The sequence below is a fragment of the Armigeres subalbatus genome, chromosome 2 (genome assembly GCF_024139115.2).
Source record: "Armigeres subalbatus isolate Guangzhou_Male chromosome 2, GZ_Asu_2, whole genome shotgun sequence".
Taxonomy (NCBI): Eukaryota; Metazoa; Arthropoda; class Insecta; order Diptera; family Culicidae; genus Armigeres; species Armigeres subalbatus.
In genome coordinates this window covers 176,249,359-176,276,810 of record NC_085140.1, presented here as the reverse complement: position 1 = coordinate 176,276,810, position 27,452 = coordinate 176,249,359, and the positions used below count along the sequence as shown (strand labels likewise).

Genomic DNA, 27,452 nt, shown 5'->3' with positions numbered 1-27,452 from the left:
AAAGTGTTCTCGGAGGAGTTTTATGAGGAACTTCAGAGAGAACTTCAAGAGAAAAACTATGAATTATTATTTATGAAGTTACAAGTAGCAAACATCCTGAAGCATTCATATAGGTATTTTCGGAAGAATTCCTGAACAATTTTTGAAGGAATTACCGGAAAAATTTTTGGATGCGCTTCTGAAGAAATTGTTGGAGGAACTTCCAGACGAATTGATGGAGGAGCTTCCGGAGGAATTCCTGGAGGAACTTCGGAACGAATTCCAGGTGGAACTTTCGGAGGAATTCCTGGAGGAACTTCTGAAGAAACTCTCGGAGGAATTTCTGGAGGAACTTCCGGTGGAACCTCCAAAGGAAGTCCTAGAGGGACTTTCAGTGGAGCGGCTAGACGAACTTCCGGAGGAACTGCTAGACGAATTTCCTGCGTAACTCCTGAAGGAACTCCTGGAGGAACTCCTGGAGGAACTTCCGAAGGAACTCCTTGAAGAACTTCCAGAGGAAATTCCGAAAAATTCCAGGGTTTTTTTTGGAGAAATACCAGCGAAAATCCTGGAGGAACTTCCGGGGGATTTCCTGAAGGTACTTCTGAAAAAAATCCTGGGTGAACTTCTGAAGTTATGCCTGGGGGAACTTCTGAAGGAATTCCTGGAGAAAATTTCGAAGGAATTTTTGGAGAAACTTCTGGAGGAACTCCTGGAGGAACTTCCGGTCGAACTCCTGGAAGAACTTTCGAAGGAACATCCAGTGGAGCTTCTAGAGCAGGGTTGTTAATCGATAAATTATCGTCGTTAATTAAACGCCAAGTTCGATAACGATAACACTTTTACGATAATGCTTCGTTGACGATAAAATGAGCTTTGAATTAACGTTATCGTCATCGAGTATTCGTTGATTTATCGATAATTATCGAGTTAACTGTAACATGTACTACAGTTTAAAGTGCAAATATTCACAAGTTGGATTTGCCATACCCTTTTTTTTAATATTGTATCGCCTTACAATATTCGAGAACGTCTTTGAATCCTGGAATTAAATTGGGATTCAAGGAAGTCGCCGAATTGACCAAAACATTATTTCGTTCAATCATTAAAGTTCTTACAGAGTCGCAGTCCTCCATAGTAGAGAATCTTAGAGCATTTTCAATGTCTACCTATACTTATGTTTAATCTAGCATTATTAACGAAACTTCTGTTTTGAAGATCCGTAGCAACCAGTTATATGAATGTTTTAAAACTCACAGTTCAGACTAAACTCCTTAGTCTAACCAAATCATAGATGACGAGGTTAGTCCACCAATCTGTTGAGAGAATATTCACTCGGTACTGGTGCTGCCTGAAATGCAGCACTACAGATCGCTGCAACAAATAAATTTCTAGTACTTGGATTCCAATATATTGCCGATGGGTTTCGAATCCAGGTGTATGTTCTTGCTTATACGAAAAGAATTAGCAAAGGAAAGTCATAATGCTCTCTCATTAAATGTGAACTTATATTGAAGTGTCACTATCTCAGAGAATTAAGTCCGCCTGGGTAGTGCAAATGTCCGCGATCTTCCAACGATCCACCAACATAGCACCTCACTTTCGTTTCGTAGAGTAGCAGGCATTAAGCAATAATTTTAGAGTGCCTCGCTTCAATCAAAATTAACTGTCAACCAGCTGCAAACAATTTGTTCCACTCTCGGCCTCTGTCAAAATTTTACACCAACTTTATTCGCGTAATCTAGTAACCACATTATCGCAAAATTATCGAGTTAACTTAGGTTAAATTATCGAACTACGATAATAATTCAGTTGATTCATCGTTATCGTAGCAACCGATAACGTTGATCACAATCAACTTTATCGGCGATAACGATAAATTAACGATTAACAACCCTGTTCTAGAGGAACTCCTAAACGAACTTTCTGAAGAACAACTGAAGGAATTTACGTAGGAATTCCTGAAGGAACTTCCGAAGGAACTCCTGGAAGAATTTCCGGAAATTCTCCAGAGGAATTCCGGATGAACTCCTGGAGGAACTTCCGGAGGGACTCCTAGAGGAAATTCCGGAGGAATTCCTTTAGGATCTTCCGGAGCAATTTCTTTAAGATCTTCCGGAGGAATTCCTGGAGGAACTTCCGGAGGAATTTCTGAAGGAACTTCCGGATGAGTTCCTGGAGGAACTTCCGAATGAATTTCTGGAGGAACTTCAGGAGGAATTCCTGGAGGAACTTACGGAAGAACTTCCGGAGGAATTCCTGGAGGAACTTCCGGAGGAATTCCTGGAGGATCTTCCTGAGAAATTCCTGCAGGATCTTCCGGAAGAATTCTTGAAGGAACTTTACGGAGGAATTTGTGGTAGAATTTCGGAAAATAATAAATAATGAAATAAGCTCATGCCAACTCACATCGCCGCTGATTACCAATGGCGTGATGCGGCCACGCCGCCACTGCTGGCTAAAAATGATCTATCACGTCGCCGCCGACAAATTTTAAATAGGCGCAAAGGTCTTTACGTAACGCCGAACGCGCCACCGTCGTCGATCAAAGTTCTGACAAACGCTGACGTCGCCGATTTTCCAACCGGCGCACACCTCTACTGTCGTAATCTGAAAAAGTGACGTATAGGCCATTTTACAACATACATGTTTACCATTTTTCAGTTAAAGAGTACGATGGGTACTACTCGTTAACACCATTTTTGGAAAATGGCGTATACGTCACTTTGCCAGATTACGGCAGTCTAGATAGTTGATGCTCCCAACACAATTTCCTACGCCTTTGATGTAGCACTATCATTGGACAAAGTTCAGCACAAAAGCACAAAGGATCGATCAGGATAACGAAAATTTAGCCTTAAGAATGGTTTAGTTTAAGAAAGAAAAATGTTAAAACTCAGTTTTCGCATTAGAATGAAGCATCTAACGATTTTGCAAGGCAAAGGCCCTCATCACATTCATTTATGATTTACCAAGCGCCTCCACCAGATTCATGAACTCGCACTGTTCATAACAAAACGAAACAAAATGAACGATTGTTCCACATAATTGTCAGAGGACGTTTCACTTATATAAGTTTTCCGACAATGGAAATTGGAATGTTAATATCAGTCGGCTATGTTTTTTGATTAACAACATATTCTACATTGTAACCATTGTAACACCCTCGGAAAAAATTAGGATAATTCGCCAAATGTTGAACGGATAATTTCTTCGCCTATTGTTGAACACACGTGCATTTCTTATCGGTGTTTAAAAATAGGTAAAACTTTGAGCCGTTCAACATTTGCATACAAATAACGAAAAATCAGATGTGAATATGTGCATTATGCGGAAAATTTTGATTTGAAAAATGTATTGAAGGTAACCACTTTCCCTTCGATTGGACTCGAACCCACGACCCTCAGTACGCTAGACTGGTGCTTTTAACAAACTTAGCTACGAAGAGCGATAAAACGTGAAAGGTAAAACGAAAAAATACCCATGAAAATCGTTACATCAAAGACATTATAACAGTGTTTCTTCTTCCTCTAAATAGTGCTGCTGTAATAAATTTGAGCCACGCAGATTTGTGAAAACTCCTAGTGTTTTCTTTGTTGGGCCTGACTACACCAATTGTTGAACATCTTTCAAAGTTCAGCATAATGTTCAAAGTTCAGCACATGACCTCCAAAACGATTGAAATCATTAATTATTACGCTTCTACATCATCACTGACAGACTGTCAGTGACAGTATCTGGGAAAGCTTATATATCCAATCCAACTCCCAAGTTGTTTAATCTGGCTAATTAATATGGTGAAGCTTGCACGGATTGCCCGTGAGATCCGTTTAATCAAGTGAGTGGAAGAAGTTTCTTCGATTCGCTGCGCAGCGATGAGAAGCTTTCCATATTATCTGCAATGGTATAAACACTGGCTTCGAGCATGCCACGGAGACTCCGAACGGGATCGATTTGTTTGAACAAAAATTAAACATCAGGCCTAAGTTATATTCACAGAGAAACAGACGAAGCACTTTCAACAGATTTCAATCAGAATTTGAAGCGAGAGAATGTGCAAGATTTTCCAGTAGTACGAAATTTCTGATCGTTGAGAAACCATGGTTTCGATACCTATGACGGCGTTTATGGTTCCGAACAACAATCAATCTCACCAGTGAATGAAGGATATGTTGTGACATGTATGCACAAAGATTTTTCAATTAACAACGATCGGTATGGAAGAGTTTGTTTAATCCTCCAGGCTAACAATTGATCGTTGAACGAACAACTACACGAGAATCGAAGTGCTTAATTGATATGTAGTAATGCACTCTGTCTGATAGAATCGAGTATCATTGTTACACGGAGAAGTTTCTCCATTCCGTTGTATATCTGTCATCATCGTGCCCGATTGCTGATGCCGACGATAGAAGAGGGCGGAAGTAAATTTTCATCTCACCTGTATTCGTTCCACCGGTGAAAATCCATGCACCGGTTGTTTTGGCCGCCTTGAGCAATCCCTTCCGTAGCACCTGTTGAGCGCAAGAAAGAACGTTGAAAGAAACAACATCAGCCACAGTGCACTCAGTCGTGGGTGATGATGTAATAAAGTCGTTCGGTTGGAGGGATGGGGGTGGGACTTTTACCTTTTTCAGCTTTGGCTGCAGCTCGAAGTTTGCCTTGCCTCCCTGGACGGTGATGAGTAACTTGGGTAGCTCGAGATTCCACTCGCGAGTGAACAATTGAACCAGCAGCTCTGGCCGGGTGTCGTAGGATAGGCGTACGTACTGAAAAAAGAGCAGTGGAAATATGAAATAGATAAATGAAATTAATTTAAATGAATTGAAGAAAATGTACGTAATGATTGTATCTTTCGAGGAAACATAAGAATGAAAAGAGTATGAAGCAAGTTGTCACATCATTATTTTCCAACATATTCATTACAATGTTTTGAAAACTCGATGTTCATATTTAGACTATTTTGGAAAATAAATTTCAGGTACATTTTTTTCTGCAAAGGAATTCGAACCCACGATCTTCAGTATGCTAGACTGGCGTTTCAATCAACCATGCTACGGGGGACCTCATTTCTTGGAAAGAATGGACTGTTTCAATGTATACTTTGAACTGATAAACAAACGTCACTGTCTATGATTGTCCTTGGACTATACTCGCAAATATATATACAACATTTGTTATGATCAATCACCATTATGAATGTTCCTGTGTTTCTGGTATTTGGTCTTACCTTTGTTGATTGGAAAGGTACATATAATCAATAGGCCGTCCCTGATTTTGCAAAAGTACGACATGTTATGGTTTCGTAGCTGTAAAATGTTCGAATTAATGAAAAATTAATTCCCTAAAGTTTTCATTGCTCCCTCAACGAACCTGAAGCAATAGAAGAAGAGGTCACATAGCGCCGAGCACACTGCTCCAGTGTACGCGTCATAGGTATCGATATGCTGCTCATTGGTAATGGCTTTCAGCAACCCCGATGTATCATCATACATGATTTTTTAGCATTAGCATTAGCATTTAGCAGTTCGCACAAATTCGTAGGTGGTACAAGCCAAGACTATTGTATGATACTAGTATCACTTTCATCCGTTACCACAGATATTGATTTGGGACTAATCACTAACTCTTACATGGAAGCAATGCTTTCTCCAATAGTCGAGATCTGTCCTGGCCACGTCCTTGCGAATGCTGAGGAAGGGGAAGGATGATTTGTTGGACACCTACTTAAGAAAGATGCAGAGAACTCTACGACCTCTCATAGGTGCCACGGGAGGTTTTGGGATTATGTGGAAGGTTATAACAGTAGGAATCGTTTTGGTATAACGTGAAACACAGAAAGAACTAAGATAGAAATACAAAGTAGGAAAGGGACGAGCCTGGAATTCAACCCACGACCTCCTGCTTATAAGGCAGAAGCGATAGCCACTAGACCACCGAGCTCGTCTGTATCATCATACATGATATTTTTGTTCACAAAATCTTTTGACACTACTGATGTAAACTGTAAGGTTATGTAAATACTCTTTGATTATAAACTCTCACACTCCAGCATGTTATCTTCCTCGTAGATGGGGAATCTGACCCCTTCTTTCCACTCTCCCTTAGCTATTCTGTTTCTCACATTCTGTGTATCAGTCTGTGAAAAGCAAGCATCTTTGTCAGTCGATTTATTGGTCTGTAGCTATTGCATGACATCCTCTAGCACAGTCCTCCCGGAATCCAAAACGTAATGCACTTGCGTTTTTAAGGGCACAGGAGGCTTGACCTTAACTTCCTTCTAAGTAAGGGCTGGTTGGCTTCAATCGTCCGCTAAACGAACGTAGTCATCTCCTCCACTGTCTTGACCCTCACAGTCGTACTCTCAACGCCATTTAAGTGTTCTTGAAGTGCTGCCCTTTCGATCACCTGACGTTGGTCCGCCAAGATGCTTCTATCTAAGCATATGCGGTATTTCGAAAAATTTTGTTTCAGGTGGTTCGAAACGAAATTCCGCGGAATTTCGCGGAATTTGAGCATGGCGAAATCTGATTTCTTGATTTCGTTTCGATAAATTACAAAAAATCGCTGGAAAAAACTAGCTTTTAACGAAATCTAACGGAATTCCGAAGCAAATCCTAACGTCTAGCTTGCTTTATAATAACTAAAATTTCGGCTGCGCCGCTGAACAAAATCATAAAGCTGTTTTCAAAATTTTAAATTATACAAATTTGTCTTTTAACGCCTACTACATAACCTCATTCTGAGTCGATAAATACGTATTAAGTTTTCTTCTATAAAACGACTGAAGACAGAATGAGGTTATGTAGTAGGCGTTAATAGACAAATTTGTGAATTTATTTTATAAAAATTGATTAACAGGAAATGAAAAGTATCTTTAACCTTCCGCAACTCGCAAGGAGGCACTATTGTATATGAGAGATCAGTTCTTCAATATCTCGGGATCTGTGGGATTTAGAAAGTTGTCATCTTCTACAAAGGTGTTTGGGGATTGTAAACTAATATTTTGAAAAAAATATGAAGTTTAAAATTCATCCGTAGAGTAGTGCTAGTGTATCTGAGATCACCAGTTTGGTTATATATCCCCGGATCTGTGATATTAGAGAGTGGCCATCTTCTACACAGCTGTTCAAGGATGAAAACCAATATTCTGAAAAACTGTTTAGTTTGGATTACATCCGCTGGGTGGTGATATATAAATAAACCAGCTTTGTTAGATATTTCAGGATATGTGGCATTCAAACGCGCCGTCATTTACAGTTATTTGGGATTTGATAACCAATGTGTTCTTGACAGTGTGCTTGACAGTCATATGGCTACTGTTTTTGTCTTATACGCAGGAGGCCTTGGGTTCGATCTCGGGCTCATTTCATTCGCCTACTTTGTATCTTTATCCATATTGCTCATGTTCCAGCAATCGCTAGAACATGAAATGAATTTCCGTATCGTTTCCATTTCGTTTCCAATCCTGAACCTTCACTCTTGACTAGTCTAGCAGTAACTGTTTAAATTGGAAATGCAGGAAAACCTTGTGTCTTACATTCAATTAGAATTCCGTCTTTTGCGTTTCTATCACTATACAGATGGTCTATATACAGATGCGCTCGACATGCGGCAAGCATTCAATGTTTGTTGGGGTTGGCCACTCGTTATTATTCAAAATTATTATTAATTATTCATCTATCGTATTATCGTTATTTTATCTATCGTATTATCGTTTTATCGTATTATCGTTATTCATCTAAATTATTATCAAGAAACTGATCATACTAGCCAGGATTCATATCGAGTATGTACCTCAAGTAGGTATGGTACCTCATTGAGGTATTTTCAGGAATTTAGATGGCCATTACAAACACATCATCCTTGTCGAATAACTTAACTTAGACGAGGTATTGATTTGGTATTCAATATCTCTCGAATACCTGATGTGGTTATTATCATCAATGACTACTATTTTAGTATTATTATGATAGAATTCATCATTCATTTGTTTGCGTAGTATATTCTTGGGTTATTATTATACCTATGGTGAAGGTGGTAAACTCTATACAATATTGTATGGTAAAGAGCATTGACTAACTCCCTGGTCATTATCAGAAATGGTTTAGAAGAAAAATGTTGGTCTAGGACGAACTGTACAAAACGACCATTTTCACGGACGTTCCAGATTTGCGGAAAGAAGAAACTGTGTGAAGAACTGTGCATTAGCTCAAATATCACCATCAGAAATGACTTAGAACAAATTGCGTTGCTCTAGGACGAACTTCTCAAAATGATCATTTTTTGGTGGTCCCGGATTATCCGGAAGGCCGTCTGTTGGCCACCAGCGGTCGTAGCAGAGTAAGAACTATGTTTTAACTTCAAGGTTGTTGTCAGAAATTGTATAGAGGAAAATGCGCTACTCTAAGCTAAACTTTCCAAAATGACCATTTTTACGGTCGCTTTGGATTATCCGGAAGGCGTCTGGTGGCCACCTGCGGTTATAGCTGAGTAAGAACTGTGAAATATCTCCACAATCACCGTCAGAAATGGTTTAGAAAACATTGCGCTGCTCTAGGACAAACTTCCCAAAATGACCATTTTTACGGACGTTCCGGATGCGAGTCCCGGAAGGTTAACTCAATTTTTGGGATATCCTATTTTGTACAAAAGTGATCCGACTCAAAATTTAAGAAGTCGGGCTTAGAGTGTTAATGTAATCAGATATGAAAAACTAATCAGATTCTGGAGCACATGCTCCACGATAAATTTCTTTCAAAGCGCTAAAAATGCTGGTGCATCGCCTTATCGTCAATAGCATATAAACGGAAACGTGGTGATTTATCACACTCTACTTCTTCTTTTACTAAAAATCTCTATTGGTTGCAAAACAGTTATTTGACTTCAAAAAAAAAGATATCAGAAACTTTACGTAAAACCAATTCAATAAAAATTCCGCGGAGAAAAAGAAAATTTCGTTTCGTTTCGAAAAATTTCGAATTGAATGAACCTTGATTTCGTATCGTTTCGAAGTATCGAAAGTAAATCTATTTTTCGATTCGTTTCGTTTCGAATTAACATAGACATTTTTAATTTCGTTTCGTTTCGTTAAGAAAAAGTGTGTTATCGCATACCCTTACTTCTATCCTTATCCCTGCGCATCGGATCTCGCGGAACAAAGGCTTTGCAGGATGCGTTGAGCTTCTGATAGAACTTTCGTGCTTTTTGAAAACGGTACAGCTGTTTAATCTTCTCGCACTTCGTTCCTTCTCCTGAAAGAGACAGGTCTTCTGAATCCGCTTGATTCAACCAATTTCTCCATCCCCAAAAATACAGGTCGTCTTTAGGATGCGTTCACAAATTACGTAACACTATATTCGGCAATTTTGGACCCCCACTCTCCCCCTCGTTAGACTTTTTGTATGGAGGGTTAAATTTTCTTTCTTTAATTTCACTTATCATGTTTGTGTACACTCTTGATAGGTAGCATACTGTGAGAGACGTTTTTCGGAAACTCTTACGATAATGATCTGGTTCGGAAGGCTATACCCCATGATAAATTTATTTTAAAACGCCCCAATTACGGGAGCACCGGTTCTGATGATGCATTTCAACTTGTTTTACACAGCTGTGCGAAAAAAAATGCTCCCCGACATAAAATGGGGGAAAGGTCGGGTGGCCGAAACCCATTCTGCCGAAAGCCATTTGGCCGAACAAACCGTTTGGCCTAAAAGGGTCCTTTGGTCAAAAGGGTCGCTTGACCGAAAAGGCCATTTGGCCGAAAGGGTCATTTGGCCGATAGGGTCATTTGGCTGAAAGGCTCATCTGGCCGAAAAGGTCCTTTAGCCGAATAGGACATTTGGCCGAATAGGTCATTTGAAAAGCGAAAAATTAGGAGTGAGAAGAGAGACGTCTTCTCATTCTTCATTTATTTCTTCTCACTGTAAAAAGTGAGAACTGCGACGACACTTTCGCCCAAATGACCCTTTCGGCCAAATGACCCTTTCGTCCTGATGACCCTTTCTGATAAATGACCCTTTCAGCCAAATGACCCTTTCGGCAAAACGACCATCTCGGCCAAACGACCCTTTCGGTCAAATGACTTTCGGCCTAATTGTCCTGGAGAATAGTGTTTTATCACACTCCCTTGAATATCCGAATCAGTTTTTTTTTCAACTTGTATACCTGTGCGATAGACTTGTTTTCATAGCTGGTTATGATTCAAAGTGTATATATCGTAACGTGTATATAGCGTTACGTTACGAATTAGCTGGAACAGAAATCAAGTGAATATTAACATAGCGTATAATTTTTCATGGCGTTTTATTTTCAGTATTTCGCATCGAATTCTTGAGTTCATCCTGAGAATGTTTCAGGATTTTTTTAAAATAAATTTCTTTTAATTAGTATTAATTTATACGTAAATTAACGTTAATTTTCATACACATATTTAGAGCAAGGAATTTAGCGCAAAACCGAGTAACACATTAAATTTACACGGATTGGAAAGGGTTTGATTTCCGATTTCCGTAAGTTTGCTGGCGGTTCCCGAGACTGTTCCTACTTTCAGATCTTGTATTAGCTTCACACAAAAATTAGTTATTATTACGTTTTTTTTTGTTTCAAATTGACGTACCACGGACCGTAATCCTAACTATGGGATATCACATTAATAATATTTCTCGAATATGTAAACCTACGAATGGCAGATAAGATTTTCCATATCTTCAAAACAAGCTGCACTAAACTTACACTAAATTTTGTCAGAACAAACCAAAAATACCACCACTGAGTGAGAAAAAAAAAGTTTAGCGGACTTGAGTTATCCGCCATTTGTTTTGTGTCATATAGTGCTGTATTTTTACACGTATATTGAAAAGCAAAGCAATATTGATTAAAAACTCAACGAATATCCATTTATTTTTAAAGTAGTTGTTGGAGAATACATTGTGCTATGAAGTTAAGTGTAAAGAAATGTTAAGTTATATGTTTTTCGATGCTCTAATTATGTGCATTGAAATCCACTCAATTTTCAATCGAATTTTTATTTAAGTCAATTTATTATTACAGCAGTTAAAAAATCAATTTAATTTTCAATTAATTTAGTTTTATATAATTTCCATTTCTTTTCTACACGTCGTGTAAATTAAAATATTTTCTGCTGTGTAGTTTTTCCATAATTTTCTCCGTAGCATATTTTTTCTAGAGTGCTTCACGGCCTTTTGGAGCTCCCTCGAAAAATCCACAAGAAACTTGTTGGAACTCCTCCAGGATTTCTCCACAGAATTCATGCAGGAATGCTTCTGGGAATTACATTCAAGTAATCTTCCTAAAATTTATTTAAGAACTAGAAGAACCGTCGAACTTTGTCTCGCAAACTATTAATCAATGTTTGTATTTACATTTCAAGCCTTGACGTTTGCTCTGCATGAGAGCGACGATAAAATATTTTGGAACGACGAATGTAATCGCAAAGCAAACGTAAAATTGTTTTCCGCATGTCAAATTTGTCTCTGCTTCCTTGCTTTGCTCTCCAGTTAGGCAGAAATTTGTGTTTCATTTATTTGGAAGCACCCCCCTCTTTCAACAGGGGGAAGGGTATCGAATCACCAAGAAACATTTCTTGCCTTCAAAACACTCCACATGCCAAATTAGGTTCCATTTGCTTAATCAATTCTTTTTTTTTTTTAACCATTTCATTTATTTGGTAGGCTCAGTCGATAATCAATTCTTGTGCAATGGAGAAATGTGTATTTCATTTATATGGGGGAGGGGTCTCACATCGGTGTCAAAGGAAATGTCTTTGTGATTTTTTTCGGATATTTCTTTGGTATTGTTGCCTATAGTTTTCTAGGAATTATTACTGAAGTGCTTCGGAAGGATTTTCCTCCAAGAGTTCTTTATTGACTATGTTTTGCCGTAGCGAAAGCGAAAGCGTTACGCTGGAAGGGAACATTTCGAACGTTACTAGCGCTTTTGATGGTTTTTAAGATTTATATATCGACCGACTCGGATACTCCCCAGCAATTTCAAACTTAAGATTTACTAACAACAGGCAATTTAAAAAAATTATTTTTGTCAAAGCCAATAAAAATTTCAGATGTAATCTATCCCGTTCGTGCATTCCTAACACAAACATCAGAATAGTGTAAGTTACGCATCGCCAGATCTTCTTTGTGTATGAAAGATGCAGTGCCTGCCGTGCGCGAGTCACCTTCGTTTTCCCTGTGTATAAAAAGCCCCGTATTTCACGTGCGCGCGTCGCATGAATGAGACAGCAACACGTACGGACGTGTTTTTTGCTCGCGCATTTTTTTCGAAGTGTTTTTTCTCGTTCGTTCGCTGTTTACGTTTTCGCTTGTCGCGTTGGCGTTATTTTCTCCCGGACCCGTCATGGGAGAATCGGTGGCCGATTCGGTCGCTGGAAAAGTGCCTAAGCGCACTGCTCTTGGAGGCGCGGGCAACCCCTCCAAGCAGCTTTTCCAGAGCAACGTGTTCTCGCCGTTGTCGCTTGATGTCGCAGCAATCCGCCAAAAAAGAGGAAGAAGCAGCAATCGCAGCTGCCGCAGGTGCAACCGGAGCGGAAGGAGAAGTGCCCGCCCGTGTTTGTGAAGGGCGATCCGCCGGATTTACGCCCAAAAATTCGCCAGCTGATCGCTAAGGGGCTGAAATGTACTTTTCGGCTCTGCAGCGAGGGCGTGAAAGTGATGCCGGCCAACAGGGACCATCATCAATCCGTCGTGGAGTTCCTCGAGGTCCACAAGTATGAGTACTACACTCATGACCACCCCGGCACGAAGCCGCTCAAGGCTTTGCTGCGAGGACTTCACGACATGAAGGAGGAAGAGCTCCAAGCAGAGCTTGAAAGTTGCGGACTGAAGCCAGTAGCCGTCCACAAGATCGCTCGTCACGACAAGGCGAGGAAGTATCGCGACCAGCTTTACCTGATCCATCTGGAGCACGGCTCCACTACCTGGAAGGACCTGAAGCTGGTTGGCGTTATAAATTACACCGTCGTTGACTGGGAGCGATATCGGCCAGTGCACCGCGATGTCACGCAATGCACCAACTGCTTCAATTTCGGGCACGGCACCAGGAACTGCCGCATGAAGCCGCGCTGCAACAAGTGTGGCGAACCCCATCCGACGGACGAGTGCGACAAAATAGAGGTGGCCGATCCCAAGTGCGCCAACTGTGGCGACAAACATCAGGCCACCACAAAGGGCTGCCCAAAGCGAGCCGAGTTCCTGGAAATCCGGAAGAAGGCTTCCACCAGGACCATTCCGAAGAAGAACCGTGTTCCTGTAATCAACGAGGTGAACTTTCCAGCCATCCCGGCTCCCCGTCGTGTGATTCCAATACTCCCACCGCTACAGCCGCACAAGCGACTGGCAGCGGCAGCTGCATCGGTCCAAGCTCCAGCATCGTCGGTACCATCCACCAGCGAATGGCCCCCGCTTCCTCCTCCTGGGTTCCGTCGGCAGTCGGAGAACGAAGCCGTCCCACCGGAAGAATCTGCCCCGCTGTACACTCCGGAGCAACTGATGCCGATCTTCGCGCAGCTCGCCACTCGACTGCGCGGCTGCAAAACCCGATTCGACCAGGTCTTCACACTTGGCATGTTCATCATTGAAAATGGCTGCTAGGGTGGGCCTGGTCAACTGGAACGCTTGCTCGCTAAAGAGCAAAACAATCGAGCTGAAGGATTTGCTTGAGGAGAAGGAAATAGACGTGGCGTTCATCACCGAAACGCACCTAAAACCGGAGGTGAACATCAACATCCCGGACTTCCGCATCGTGCGACTCGACCGGCCGACCAGGGGAGGTGGTGTGGCCATCGCTCTTCGCTACAACATCAACTGTCGTTTGCTTCCAAGCTTCCAGCTCAGTGTCATCGAGGCCATCGGTGTCGAAATCACCACTTCGGTCGGCACAATCGCGCTCATCGCGGCGTACTGTCCAACGCAAGCCAAAGCCGGCGATGGATCATCGGCTGCCCTTCGGAGGGACATCGTCAAGCTGACGCGGAGGCAAGGCCAGTATATCATTGCCGGCGACTTGAATGCCAAACATCAAGCCTGGGGCAACAGTCGCGGCAATCGAAACGGCACCATCTGGAGCAACGACATGGAGGAAGGCCACTACACGATCCTGAGCCCGGATTCCCCACTCGGCTGAGTCGGTCCGGTGCCCACGCAACGCTCGACCTCTACGTAACAAACCTGAGTGACCACGTCTCGCAGCCGGTTGTATACCAGGAGCTCAGTTCGGATCACTATCCGGTGGTGGCGGAACTGGGCTCCTCGGTCAATCGGCACCAGCAGTTACGGCGGAACTACCACCGAGTGAACTGGCAGCGTTTCCAGCAGAGCGTCGATAACACCGTCGACTACGAGGTGCGTCCGGAGACGCCGGAAAGTATCGACCGCCAGCTGTGCGCTATCGAGGAGGCGATCACGGCGGCCCGAGAGCAACACGTACCGACGGCTCGGCAGGTAAGCAACTCCTTAAACATCGATACACTCACCAAAGATTTGATTCGATTGCGGAATGTCACTCGCAGGCAGTTTCAACGTACTGGACTGCCTGAGCTTAAGGCACGCTGCAATCGAATCACAAAAATTATCAAGGCCAGAATGGTGGACCTCAAAAATAACGACTTCTCGAATAAGATCCGCACTCTCCCAGATTATGCTAAGCCGTTCTGGAAAATGACCAAAATTCTAAAATCCAAGCCTCGGCCCATTCCACCTTTGATCCCACTAGACAATAATGGCTCTAAGGATCGCTTGATAACTCCTGCAGAGAAGGTCACTGAAATAGGTCGTCACTTCGTCAGCTCACACAATCTTGGGCAGAACATCGTCAGTCCACACGAAGCAGCCGTCAACGAGCATGCTAACAACATCCATTTGATTCCCAACGACTTCTCGGAGGAGTTGGAGATCTCAGCTGACGAATTGACGGCCTATATCAAATCGTCGAAGAACATGAAGGCCCCAGGCTTCGACAGCATCCTGAATCTCGAGCTCAAACACATGAGTGCTCCGTTCTTTGAGCACCTCTCGCTGATCTTTAGTCATTGTCTCCGGCTTAGCTACTTCCCATCGTCCTGGAAGTCAGCGAAAGTCATCCCCATCCGGAAGCCTGGGAAGGATCCTTCCTCCCCCAAAAGTTATCGACCCATCAGCCTTCTCTCAGGGTTATCCAAGCTATTCGAAAAAGCTATTCATCATCGGTTACTTGAGTCTGCCGAAAATCTCAACATCTTGCTCGAGGAACAGTTTGGTTTCCGACGCGGTCGGTCAACTGTACACCAACTGACCCGAGTTACCAACGCCCTCAGACGGAACAAGTTTGTCTCGAAAACATCCGCCATGGCCTTACTCGATGTCGAGAAGGCATTTGACAATGTATGGCATGATGGCCTGGTGTACAAACTACAACGCTACAATCTTCCCAGCTACCTGGTGAAAATCATCAAAAATTACCTGTCGGCAAGGACATTCCGGGTCTCAATCAGCGGAGCGAGTTCCAATGCGCACAACATCGTCGCAGGCGTTCCCCAGGGCAGTATCCTCGGGCCCCTGCTTTTCAATCTGTTCACCTCCGACATGCCAGAACCTCCAGAAGGCGGCATTCTGTCTCTGTTCGCAGATGACACATCCATCGTCTACAACGGTAGAGTGATCAGAGCGCTAGTGGCAAAACTCCAACGAGGCCTGGATGCCCTGACAGAGTACCTCACCAGCTGGAAGATCTGTATCAACGCGGCGAAGACCCAGGTCATCATTTTCCCCACTCCAAATCCCTAAACTTGTTCCGCCTGGGGACTGTAAAATCATCCTCAATGGCACGACTGTGGAATGGGCCAATGAGGCCGGCTACCTTGGCTTGACCCTCGACAGCAAGCTTATTTTCAGGCAACAGGTTGACAAAACGGTGACAAAGTGTAACGTCTTGTTGAAACTACTGTACCCTTTGATCAACCGCCGGTCGTCATTGTCCCTGAAAAATAAGCTTGCTGTCTACAAGCAAATCATCCTCCCTGTGATCGAATATGGCATGCCGGTCTGGGAGAGCTGCGCTAAAACCCACCACCTCAAACTTCAACGGGTCCAAAACAAATTCCTGAGGATGATCCTCAACACCCCTCCCAGGACAAGAACATCCGAGGTCCACCGTCTGGCCGGAATAAAACCCTTACATGAACGCTTTGGTGAGTGTAAAGAAAAGTTTAGGGTCCGTTGCTTGCATTCGGATCAGGCACCAATTAGGGCGCTAGTTCCAATCTAGGTTATCAAATTTTTTTTATTGTAAATATTAGTGTACATAGTAGTTAGGTTATCAAATTTTAAAAAACACACCAGCGCCTCCTAAAGGCCGTCATGATACATTATATTTTAAAAATTAAGTAATAGCATAATAATAATAATAACAATAATTGAAATTGAAGTTGGAGGGCCAAGCCGGCCGATCACTGTACATGTATAAAAATGATTGTAGAACAAAACATGTTTTTAAATAAAGAAGAATTTTACTACTACTACTACTACGTGCGCGCGTCGCATGCTCATTCCAGTTCGAGACAGCAGCACGTACGGACGTGTTTTTTTGCTCGCGCAGTCTTTTCCAAGTGTTTTTTTCTCGTTCGCTGTTTACGTTTTAGCTTTGTCGCGTTGGCGTTACTTTCTCTCGGACCAGTCATGGGAGACTCGGTCACGGGAAAAGTTCCTAAGCGCACTGCTCTTGGAGGCGCGGGTAGCCCCTATAAGCACCTTTTGCAGAGCAACATGTTCTCGCCGTTGCCGCTTGATGACGCCGGCAATCCGCCGAAAAAGAGAAAGAAGCAGCAATCGCAGCTGCCGCAGGTGCAAACTGAGCAGATGGAAAAGTGTCCGCCTGTTTTCGTTAAGGGCGATCCACCGGATTTGCGGCCGAAAATCCGCCAGCTCATTGCAAAGGGCCTCAAGTGCACGTTCCGGCTTTGCAGTGAGGGAGTCAAGGTGATGCCTGCCAATCCAGATCACCACAAATCTATCGTGGAGTTCCTACAGGTCCACAAGTATGAGTTTTACACTCATGACCTCCCCGGCACGAAGCCGCTCAAGGCTTTGCTGCGAGGGCTCCACGATATGAAGGAGGACGAGCTTATCACAGAGCTAGAAAGCAATAGACTCAAGCCCATCGCCGTGCACAAAATCGCTCGCCCCGACAAGGCCAGAAAGTACCGAGCTTTACCTGGTCCATCTGGAGCATAGCTTCATCTCCTTCAAGGACCTGAAGCTGATCGGAGTAATAAACTACACCGTCGTCGGCTGGGAGCGATACCGGCCCGTGCATCGTGACGTGACGCAGTGCACGAAATGTTTCAACTTCGGGCATGGCACCCGAAATTGCCACATGGCCGCGCGCTGCAACAAGTGTGGCGAACTGCACCGACGGATGAGTGATGGAGGTGGCCGATCCAAAGTGCGCCAACTGTGGCGAAAAACATCGGGCCACTACGAAAGGCTGTCCGAAACGCGCGGAGTTCCTGGAAATCAGAAGGAAAGCATCAACCAAAGCCCATCCGAAGAGGAACCGTATTCCAGTGATCACGACTCCCCGACGAGCGGTATCAGTACTTCCACCGTTACAACCGCACAAGCGACTGGCCGCAGCAGCAGCATCGATTCAAGCCCCACCACCAGGTCCATCCTCCAGCGAATGGCCCCCGCTTCCTCCTTCTGAATTCCATCGGCAGCCGAAGAATCAAACTGTCCCACCGGAAGAATCTGCTCCGCTCTACACCCCGGAGCAGCTGATGCCGATCTTTGTACAGCTCGCCACTCGGCTGTGTGGTTGCAAAACCCGATTCGACCAGGTCTTCACTATTGGCATTTTCATCATTGAAAATGGCTGCTAGGATGGGCCTGGTAAACTGGAACGCTTGCTCGCTAAAGAGCAAAACAATTGAGCTGAAGGATTTCCTTGAGGAGATGGAAATAGACTTAGCGTTCATCACAGAAACGCACCTAAAACCGGAGGTAAACGTCAATATCCCAGACTTCCGCATCGTGCGACTCGACCGGCCGACCAGGGGAGGCGGTGTGGCCATCGCTTGCGGCAACATCAACTGTCGTCTGCTTCCAAGCTTCCAGCTCAGTGTCATCGAGGCCATCGGTGTCGAAATCACCACTTCTGTCGGCACAATCGCGCTCATCGCGGCGTACTATCCAACGCAAGCCAAAACCGGCCATGGATCATCGGCTGCCCTTCGGAGGGACATCGTCAAACCTACGCGGAGGCAAGGCCAGTATATCATTGCCGGCGACCTGAATGTCAAACATCAAGGCTGGGGCAACAGTCGCGGCAATCGAAACGGCACCATATGAAGCAACGACATGGAGGAAGGCCACTACACGATCTTGAGCCCGGATTCCCCCCACTCGGCTGAGTCGGTCCGGTGTCCACGCAACCCTCGACCTCTATATAACAAACATGAACGACCACGTGGTGGCGGAAGTGGGCTCCTCGGTCAATCGGCACCAGCAGTTACAGCGTAACTACCATTGAGTGAACTGGCAGCGGTTTCAGCAATGCGTCGACAACACCATCGATTACGAGGTGCGTCCAGGGAGAGATGCGTATTGTTGCAAAGATTAACAAAATAAATTTGACTCAAGACGAAATGTCTTCATATTACAAAACATTATCCCTTGGCATCTGTATGTCCAAGCGACGTTCGCCGATGTGTGGTTGGTGTAGATAGTTTCCACTGAGGTGGCGTCTTCATCGATTTTATACAAAAGCCACCATTTTACACAAAAGAAAGTATATCCGACTATCCGACATGAACTTTCTTCAAAATGCAAAACTCAATTGTAACTAGCGAATTTGATAGCGCGTCGGAGGGATATGATGTAATAAATTTGAATGGATGGATTCACGAACAGCAACCAAGCTACCACGCCAAACCAGATGCCAACGAAACAGTCCATTTTCAAATTAACTCTTTCTTTCCATAAAATGCTGGTCCTGAGAAAAACCAATTGTCTTTTCAATTAAATTGCATATTATTCGGCAACTCGACCGTACGAAAACCATTTTTTTGTTAAATATCTTGGCTGTGCATATGCACAGCACATGTTTCAAAATGGACAAATTGATATGAAATTTGCGAAAAAAACCTCCTACTCTCTAGATAGGCGTGATAACCCCTACACAACAAGACCACTTAAAGGTCACGTTTGCGGAAAAGCCATCAGAATCCGAGTACCAACCTCCACTGCGATTAGCTCTTTTTTGCAAATTGAATATCTTTCGGATGCTTGATTTGTCCAGTCGGTGTTTTCATATGAGAACAAAGAAGCGTTGACTCAACCTTGATCGAATGTTCAAAAAAAAAATGAAAATCCATCGAGAAACGACTGAGATATTAAAGTTTAAAGTCTATCATATTTTCGTGACAGTCCCTGATTTTCGCAATCGTAAAGTGTATCCCAATATAGAAAATACAGACGTAGTCCTACGTCGAAAAGATTTACTGGAGGAAATTCTGAAAAATCCAGAAGGAGCTCCTAGAGGACTATACGAGTGAAATTTTTGGAAGAACATCGAAAAGAACTCTAGGAAAAACTTCAACATGAAATCTTGTATAAACTCAAATGAGCTCCAGGACGCTTTCCTGAAACAGCTCCAAAGAAACTCTTGAAGATCGTCACCAGGAATCTTTTTTCTTCATCCGTAGACTGTTTGCTGCTGCTTGAGAGGCTCGTGCCGTGCGTCTACGCAGCATTTTCGTGAACTTTTTTTTCAACTCGTGCGTAGCGCAAACAGACCGGTATCGAGTTTAACCTTGCGGGACTCGCATGATCCTGGAATGCTCACGCAGCTCCGCCCTTATTGTGATCGACAAATTAGCTTTTTTCAAAAGTTTTGTACTTTTTACAACGGTTCGAAAATTCTGGTGCAGCTGCCGTTGTTTTATTTTCCTTTGACTATATGGAGAAATGTCAACCATTCTCCATCTTGAGCAAAACTTCTAAAGCCCTTTACCAGGAGCTCCAGGAAGAACTTAATAGGAAGTTCCTTTAGAAATTTTGGAAGAAAGTCCTTTTGGAACTCCAGAGTTTGGAGTTCCAGGTAGATATTCGGGAAGAAATCTTGGTAGAATCACTGATAAACCTTAACAAGAAAATCGTCTAGAAAAACTCCTGTGTATGAAGGAACGTGATGGAGTGTAGCAGCTGTTAATTTTGGTTATCAAGAGGTCCTCTTGATGAAGGTGCCCAGGCCCACTGTCACAGTTTTGGCTTTATCAGCTTTCTAATTGCCATCGCCGGGTGTAATTCGGTATAGCTCCGAAAATTTAGCAAGAGTCTTTTTGTTTTCTATTCTCCTTTGTAAGCATTACATCCCTTACTGAGACATGTTCATCTCTCAGCTTCATTACATGTTCATAAGGCACCTCCATAGTTGTTAACTGCGAGGTATCTAAGGTCAACTACTATTTGTGCGTACAAATATCAGGAGGCAACCACGATGACACTCTTGCACTCATTTCCGTCCCGAAAATGACTTCTGTGCTGGACCAGGAATCGAACCCGACCACCTACAGCGTGGTCTTGCTTTTTAGCTAAGGAAAAAAGGTTCCAAAAACTTATTTCAAAAAAAAAGTTATCAATCTAACAAAATATGTTTTATTATTATTGATGCTATATTTTGTTCAAATTTTATTCCAAATTAATGTTGATTGAAGTTGAAACTTCCAACCCTACAGATAAATCTCATGTTGAATTAGGTGTGCAACTCTTCATTCCGCCATTCTTTAATAGATGTGCTCCACTAGCTAAGTGTGAACGTTCGGCGGAAGCAAAATTATACACCGAGTAACTTTCGAAATTAATTCCAAAGCTCCATATCTATACTTTGCCGTGTTAATGTTCCTATGACTCTATTTTCCTCCGATAACAGCGTTCATCCATTCTCCTATTCTATAACTTCCTGATGCACAGACGACAATCACTCGCACCACAAAAGGGTCCGGATAAACAGGAACTTGGCTAATTATGGAAATCACTTATCGCCTTTTCGCTCCGTCAGAACCAATTGTTGCTCGTTTTCCGCCACTTTGCCATGGATGGCCTAACCGAAATTTATTCGCATCTCAGCAAACCAGGAGTAACCCACCATCCACTTCCCAGTTGACCACACACAACAATAGGAAATGGTTTTGGTTTTGATTCGAAAAAGTAATTTATTTCCATGGCAAAAAAACTTCGCTTACCTGCGCTTTGGTTGGGTGTGCTCCGCCTTGGAATTCGATCGTCCCGTAGGCATCGGTTGGCTGTGGTCTGGTATGCTTCTGTGGTTGCCAAATGTCGCCCAGGACGCCCGGTTCGATTCCCGGCACCAGCTGGTGGGTTCTTCTCTCCTGACCGCAGCAACATCTGTAAGCGAACAAAGAAGAAACGGAACCATGTTAGACTTTTATTGATGATGTGATAATGGCTCGATGTAGGGACGAGCTTTGATAATGGGTTCACATACATAATTGCACATCAACAACAAAACTACAAACTTGTCGATTTTCCACCAATACCTGATTTGAAATTTTCAGTGGAGCTTTAGCAACAGGCTCACAATTGTAAATAGTTTTTATCAAAATTGCTTTTGTTCAAAGATCTTCTTTTGTACTACTTTGAACTATTAGAAGCATTTCCTCAGATTTAGAGAAAAACTTGCTGCTTAGCCAGATACAAGAACAACTTAATCCAGTACTTGTGCAATTAATGCTTCACTCGATTTTTTTATTTTTTGAGCATTCATCAGAGTCAATAGAAACTTTATGGTTTACCCTGGTACTGGTCCTTGAACTTTCTCTTCAATGAGAATGCAAGAAGGAACGCAGAAAAAATGTTATTGGTGGGTTGGAACATAACTACACACATTTTTCTTTACCCGTTAGCTCACTCTTGTGTTGGGTTTTTGGAAAGCACCAACATTTGGAAAGGAAACGGCAGAAACACCAGAGCTATGTGGAATGTGAAGATCGTTCGAGTATGATTCAAATAAAGTTTTCATTAAAGCCGTATTATTATCCTTATTCAAGTTGCCTCGAGACAGGAGATATGTATATGTCGTATATGCAGATCCATAGCACAAAATGTAAACGGATAATAACGAATGTTTTATTGAAGGAAATTTGTTAACACAACAATTTGAGCTGCTTATGCAACGATAACTTTTGATGGGGGCACATTTTTGAAGCATTTTCTTTATTTTCTGAGTTTCTTCACCCACAAGGAAACAAGATACCTATGGTGTCAAACGACAGGTAATCCTAACCATTATAATAACTTTTAAGTTAACCCAAGAGAATTAGAGAAAATTCCTGCACTCGTCAGAATTCAAGCCCATCCATTTCTACCATGATCATTTTCTTTTGGCAGCACGCTCGCACAATATGACTGAGCTCAACCCCATGGAGACCATCGGAGTCAATTTATTCATTGGGCTTCATTTGAAATCTCTGGCAAATTCCCATCAACCTTTCCTGGCTCCAAATATCCGAAATATCCGCCATAATACCACTTGGAAAATCTCGTTGATTGCTTTTCTTCCAGCCAACGAGCGAAACGTTTCTTTTTATCTCGATGGCCCATAATGGTGCTGGTTTGTTGGTTTTAGATTCGAGCATGGCAATCAGTGATGTGCCCGCTTGCTTGAGTATGCGGGCCACTTTTACATTAGTTGTCGAAAATGGGCCAGCAGGTTTTTAGCAGGTTATCGTGAGATAAGTTTTACACCGAATAAAAGTTTTGCAAAGTGATAATGAATGTAAACTACGAGAGCTCGATTTGCGTAGATTAGTTGTATTTTGGGTTTTACAAAATAAAGAGACGATCAAATATATTCAAAAACTAATCACAAGATCTCGTAAAATCTCACGAAATTACAATAAGAAATTAGTAATCTAAAAATCTGAAATACCTGCAATTTATGAGTCCTTTACATGTATTTCTAACTAAGAAAACCCAAAATCAAAGCATTTTGAACTTAGTGTGACAATAGAAATTGCATACGGAAATGGCTTTGAATTCTTTATATTCCTTCACATACCACATCTGGGACATCTCCGTCTAGCAGCTAAGTATTCATTAAGCACTTACAAGTACATTTTTATTAAAAATGAAACCACGAAAGATGTCCGCGATAATCGCTGTGGTACTGTTATTCGTTATGGATTCGTGAAAATCTGTCAACATATTTAGAGATTCGTGAAAAATTTGTAAAAACAACCAACATTTTATAGTGACTTGCTTTTACATCTGAAGGTAGCATTCAAATGTTATTCCAAAAATGAATACGAAATCTTAACATTTCTGTCGTAGTTAATATTAGTTACTATTACAAATCGCGATCATTATAAAGCTTTTTCTTCAAACTTCCCAAGTAGCATTTGTTTTTTTATAACGGTCTTGAAAACCATGACTTGCTCTGCACGATTTCAATGAAACCAGCATAAAGCTTACATATTACTGGGGAAGTGAATAGGGGAAGTGGGGGTAGCACGCCCATAGGGGTTAAAACGCGCCACCCCTGAATAAGGTTAAATATCCCCATTTTGATTAATTTCAATAGTCTATACGATAAAGCAATGAAAAATATTGCCATTGGATACATATATTTCATGATTTTTCTCTAGTTATACATGAAAAACTCGAAAAAACGATTTTTGCGTGTTTTGATGCAATTCTAGCTCGGTGGAATTTAGTCTTTCTGTCGCTGTTATACATTGATAAATTAATAATTGAGCCATGAGCCATGCTGCTTACTCGTGTTCTTTATGTTCCACACGAAATCGTCGTCAAAAATGGTTTTAAAACGATTTTATGGGCCTTCAAACTTCTGAGGTCGGTGTGGGGCATTACGCCCATGCTCATTTTGTATGACCGAAACAGCTGAAACATTCGGTTAATTGCCTTAATGTAGGCAATTAAAATGAAAATCAGTACGATAAGCACATGCGCGTTTTAACCCATCCACTGGCGCATCTCACCCCGCATGGTTTCAAAATCATTTTTTTTCGGGTGCTTTTTAAAAATCAAATTTCTGTGCAATAAAATGGACAATTAGATATCTGTTGTCGGTAGTCAGTCGCAGATATGCTGTTCTTCAGTATGCGCTGATGAAAACTGGCTGAAATGGTGGTTTTCATTGATAAAAATGGCATTTTCCTTAACGTGGGCGTCCTACCCCCAGTTCCCCTAATTGAGAATAGTGAAGTCTAATGAGCACCCCATTGCGCTGTAAGAAGAAGTGAAGTGCAGTGATAAACCGACCAAATCGCTGAGGGGTGTTACACTGGAACTAAACTGCAGGCAGATTTAAGCAAAAATGTGTGCCGAAGCACATAGAATAAGTGGGGGCATATGCCTTAGCTAAGCAAATAATGGTTTGATGTCGGTAAGACGCACGGCTACAAAGCAAGACCATGCTGAGGATGGCTGGGTTCGATTCCCGGTGCCGGTCTAGGCAATTTTCGGATTGGAAATTGTCTCGACTTCCCTGGGCATAAAAGTATCATCGTGTTAGCTTCATGATATACGAATGCAAAAATGGTAACCTGGCTTAGAAACCTCGCAGTTAATAACTGTGGAAGTGCTTAATGAACACTAAGCTGCGAGGTGGCTCTGTCCCAGTGTGGGGATGTAATGCCAATAAGAAGAAGAAGAAGAAGAAGAAGAAGTCTAAGCTATAATTATTTTCACTGACATTTTTTTAAATATATGTTTATATGTTTATTTTCAGCCCTTGACAGGTTCATCTCTAAATCTGGTATTTTTGTCTAATGCAATAGTTAACCAATATAACTGATGCCATCTTGAAATTGTAAAAAATCTCAATCACATTAATAATATTAACATTTTCAAAAAGTGGTGATATTATATTGATTCAATGATATATTCATTCAACGATGCGCAGATGCTCTCGGAGCTCCGGTATGCTTGTTATACAATCTCTCGCTGGCGGAATCAGTTTTCCGGATATGTGGAAGTTGGTAGCAGTTACTCCTATACACAAAGCCGGAAACATTCGTGACGTCGAAAACTATCGTCCCATTTCCATTCTGTGTTGCCTGTGTCCACGATATGATGTACTCCGTTGCGAGACCTATAATTTCGCAATACCAACACGGATTTGTAAAAAATCGTTCGACCACAACTAACTTAATGGTGTATACTAGCACGCTCAACTCCTGCTTGGACAAACGTTGCTAGATCGACAGTGTTTACGTGGATTTCTCTAAAGCTTTTGACAAAGTGCCTCACGATTTAACTATAAGAAAGCTCGAACGGTTGGGGTTTCCAGCATGGCTTCTCAGCTGGTTGCGCTCCTATTTATTTGGAAGATCTGCTTACGTGAAACTCATGTCCACTGAGTCAAACCGCTTCGCCACACCTTCCGGTGTTCCACAAGGAAGTCACCTTGGGCCTCTGATTTTCATACTGTTTGTCAATGACCTGAGTTACTGTCTCTGCTGTCATCACCTAATGTACGCCGATGACTTGAAAATCTACCGTGTAGTCAGTACACTGATTGACTGTGCTGCTCTACAGCAAGACATCAATGCCATAGCTAATTGGTGTATTTCGAACGGGATAGAAATGAACACAATGAAGTGCAAGGTTATAAGCTTTACCAGAAGTAGAAGGCAGCTGAGTTTTGAATACGCTGTAAACGATGCAACATTGGAACGAGTATCATCCATCAAAGACCTTGGCGTAATAATGGACAGCAAGTTAAACTTCAACGAGCATATTACCACGACAATCGCAAAGGCTTTCGCTGTACTCGGCTTCATTCGTCGCAATGCATCCGAGTTTCGTGACGTGTACGCACTGAAGGTACTGTACTGTTCGCTTGTTCGAAGTATTCTAGAATATGGTGTGCAAGTCTGGGCACCATACCAAGAAACGCACATCACTAGAATTAAAAGAGTTCAACGTTGCTTCCTCCGTTTCGCTTTACGACGACTACCGTGGAACAATCCAATAAGGTTGCCCCCGTACGAAAACCGGCTCCAGCTAATACGATTGGAGTCTCTACGAAAACGACGCATATTTCTGCAAACAATGTTCGCCTTTGACATAATCAGCAACCGAATAGACTGTCCGGATCTTCTACAGCAGGTGAATATATTTGTTCCTGCTCGCCTCTCCCGCCAGCGTTTGCTGTTTTGGACTGCACGCCATCGTACAACCTTCGGACAAAACAACCCGCTTGAGAGATGTTTTGCGCTTCTGAATGGTGTTGAAGGCTTTGATTGCAATGTGAGTAGAGTTTATTTTAAATGTTTGTTATTAGGACAACTAGATATGTAAGTTTTAATCAGTCTGTACAGTCATAGCTGAAGACAAAGTGAAATAAATAAATAAATATTTTGTTGCCGAAAAACTCATGAAGCAAAAAGCCTTTGAAAAAAATATTTGATTTTGTGCCATCAAACATAATTCTCTTGCAATCTAAAAAGCCCAAAGGGTGGAGCCTTCGGAAACATCCTTCGATTGCAACATAATTGCAATATTGCAAACTATGTTCCGTTTTGTTTTGTTAACCCCTTGAAAAAGGCACAATACATGTATCCGAAAAGTCGGATGAAAACATAAAACCCCGTTTTTTGATCCCAAAAGACTGAAAGCCAAAACCTCAAACGTCGCCATCTTAGTCGAATCTATCAAGAAAACTTATTTGCAACATGTGTGCTGCTCGGGATGTGTTTTTCTTATTACATTTCACTATGCACGAGAAAAGCACCATAACTGTCTGATGGATTATTCTGCAACCAATCATACACTACAACATGATAGACAGCATATGCCAAGTTAAGCTTATTGAAGCCGAATAATTTTAAATGGGAAAATAATATTAATGGTTACAGCGCCACTAGCGTTTTAGTACTTACGCTCTACTGGGAATACATTCGGAAAATGCTTCGAATTTTTTTGAAATCCTTGCGGATTTTTTTGGGAATTCATTCGAAAATTTATTTACGAAAACTTTAGAAAACACCTTAAGGAATTGTTCTGGATATTCTTAGGAAAATTCCTTTAGAGGTTCCTTCGGAAACTCCTTTACGAATTACTTTGGAAATTTTAATAAATTCCTCCAGGAATTTCTTTGGAAATTATTTCCAGAATTCTTGGAGGAGATTATTTTCGGTACTTGTTTTGAGGAATTCCTCCAGTAACTGCTCCGGATTTTTTTTCGGTCACTTCTAGAGAGTTTCTCTTCTACAAATTCCTTTCAACATTCGGAAATTCTCTTAAAATTTCCATAGAAATTTATTTCGAAATTCCTTCGAGAATCTATTCATAAATTCATTTTGGAAATCTTCTGGGGAATTCTTTGATTTTTTTTTGAGAATTAGTTCGAGAATACCTTCAGAAATTCTTTTGAAAATACTTCTGGGAATTCCTTGGAAAATCCATTCGATATTCACA

General features: G+C 42.2%; 1 protein-coding gene across 4 annotated transcripts in view; it reads right to left on the bottom strand.

Annotated features, from left to right (window-relative positions):
* The window catches only part of LOC134211256 (transient receptor potential cation channel trpm), a 371,958-nt gene that overhangs the window by 81,917 nt on the left and 262,589 nt on the right, over positions 1-27,452 (bottom strand). For all 4 annotated transcript variants that reach the window (XM_062687969.1, XM_062687968.1, XM_062687966.1 and 1 more), the window contains 3 exons: positions 21,233-21,395; positions 4,608-4,748; positions 4,421-4,493 (listed from right to left, as the gene is read on the bottom strand). In XM_062687969.1, coding sequence (XP_062543953.1) covers positions 4,421-4,493; positions 4,608-4,748; positions 21,233-21,395 — 377 coding nt within the window. The remainder of the gene's footprint in view (positions 1-4,420; positions 4,494-4,607; positions 4,749-21,232; positions 21,396-27,452) is intronic.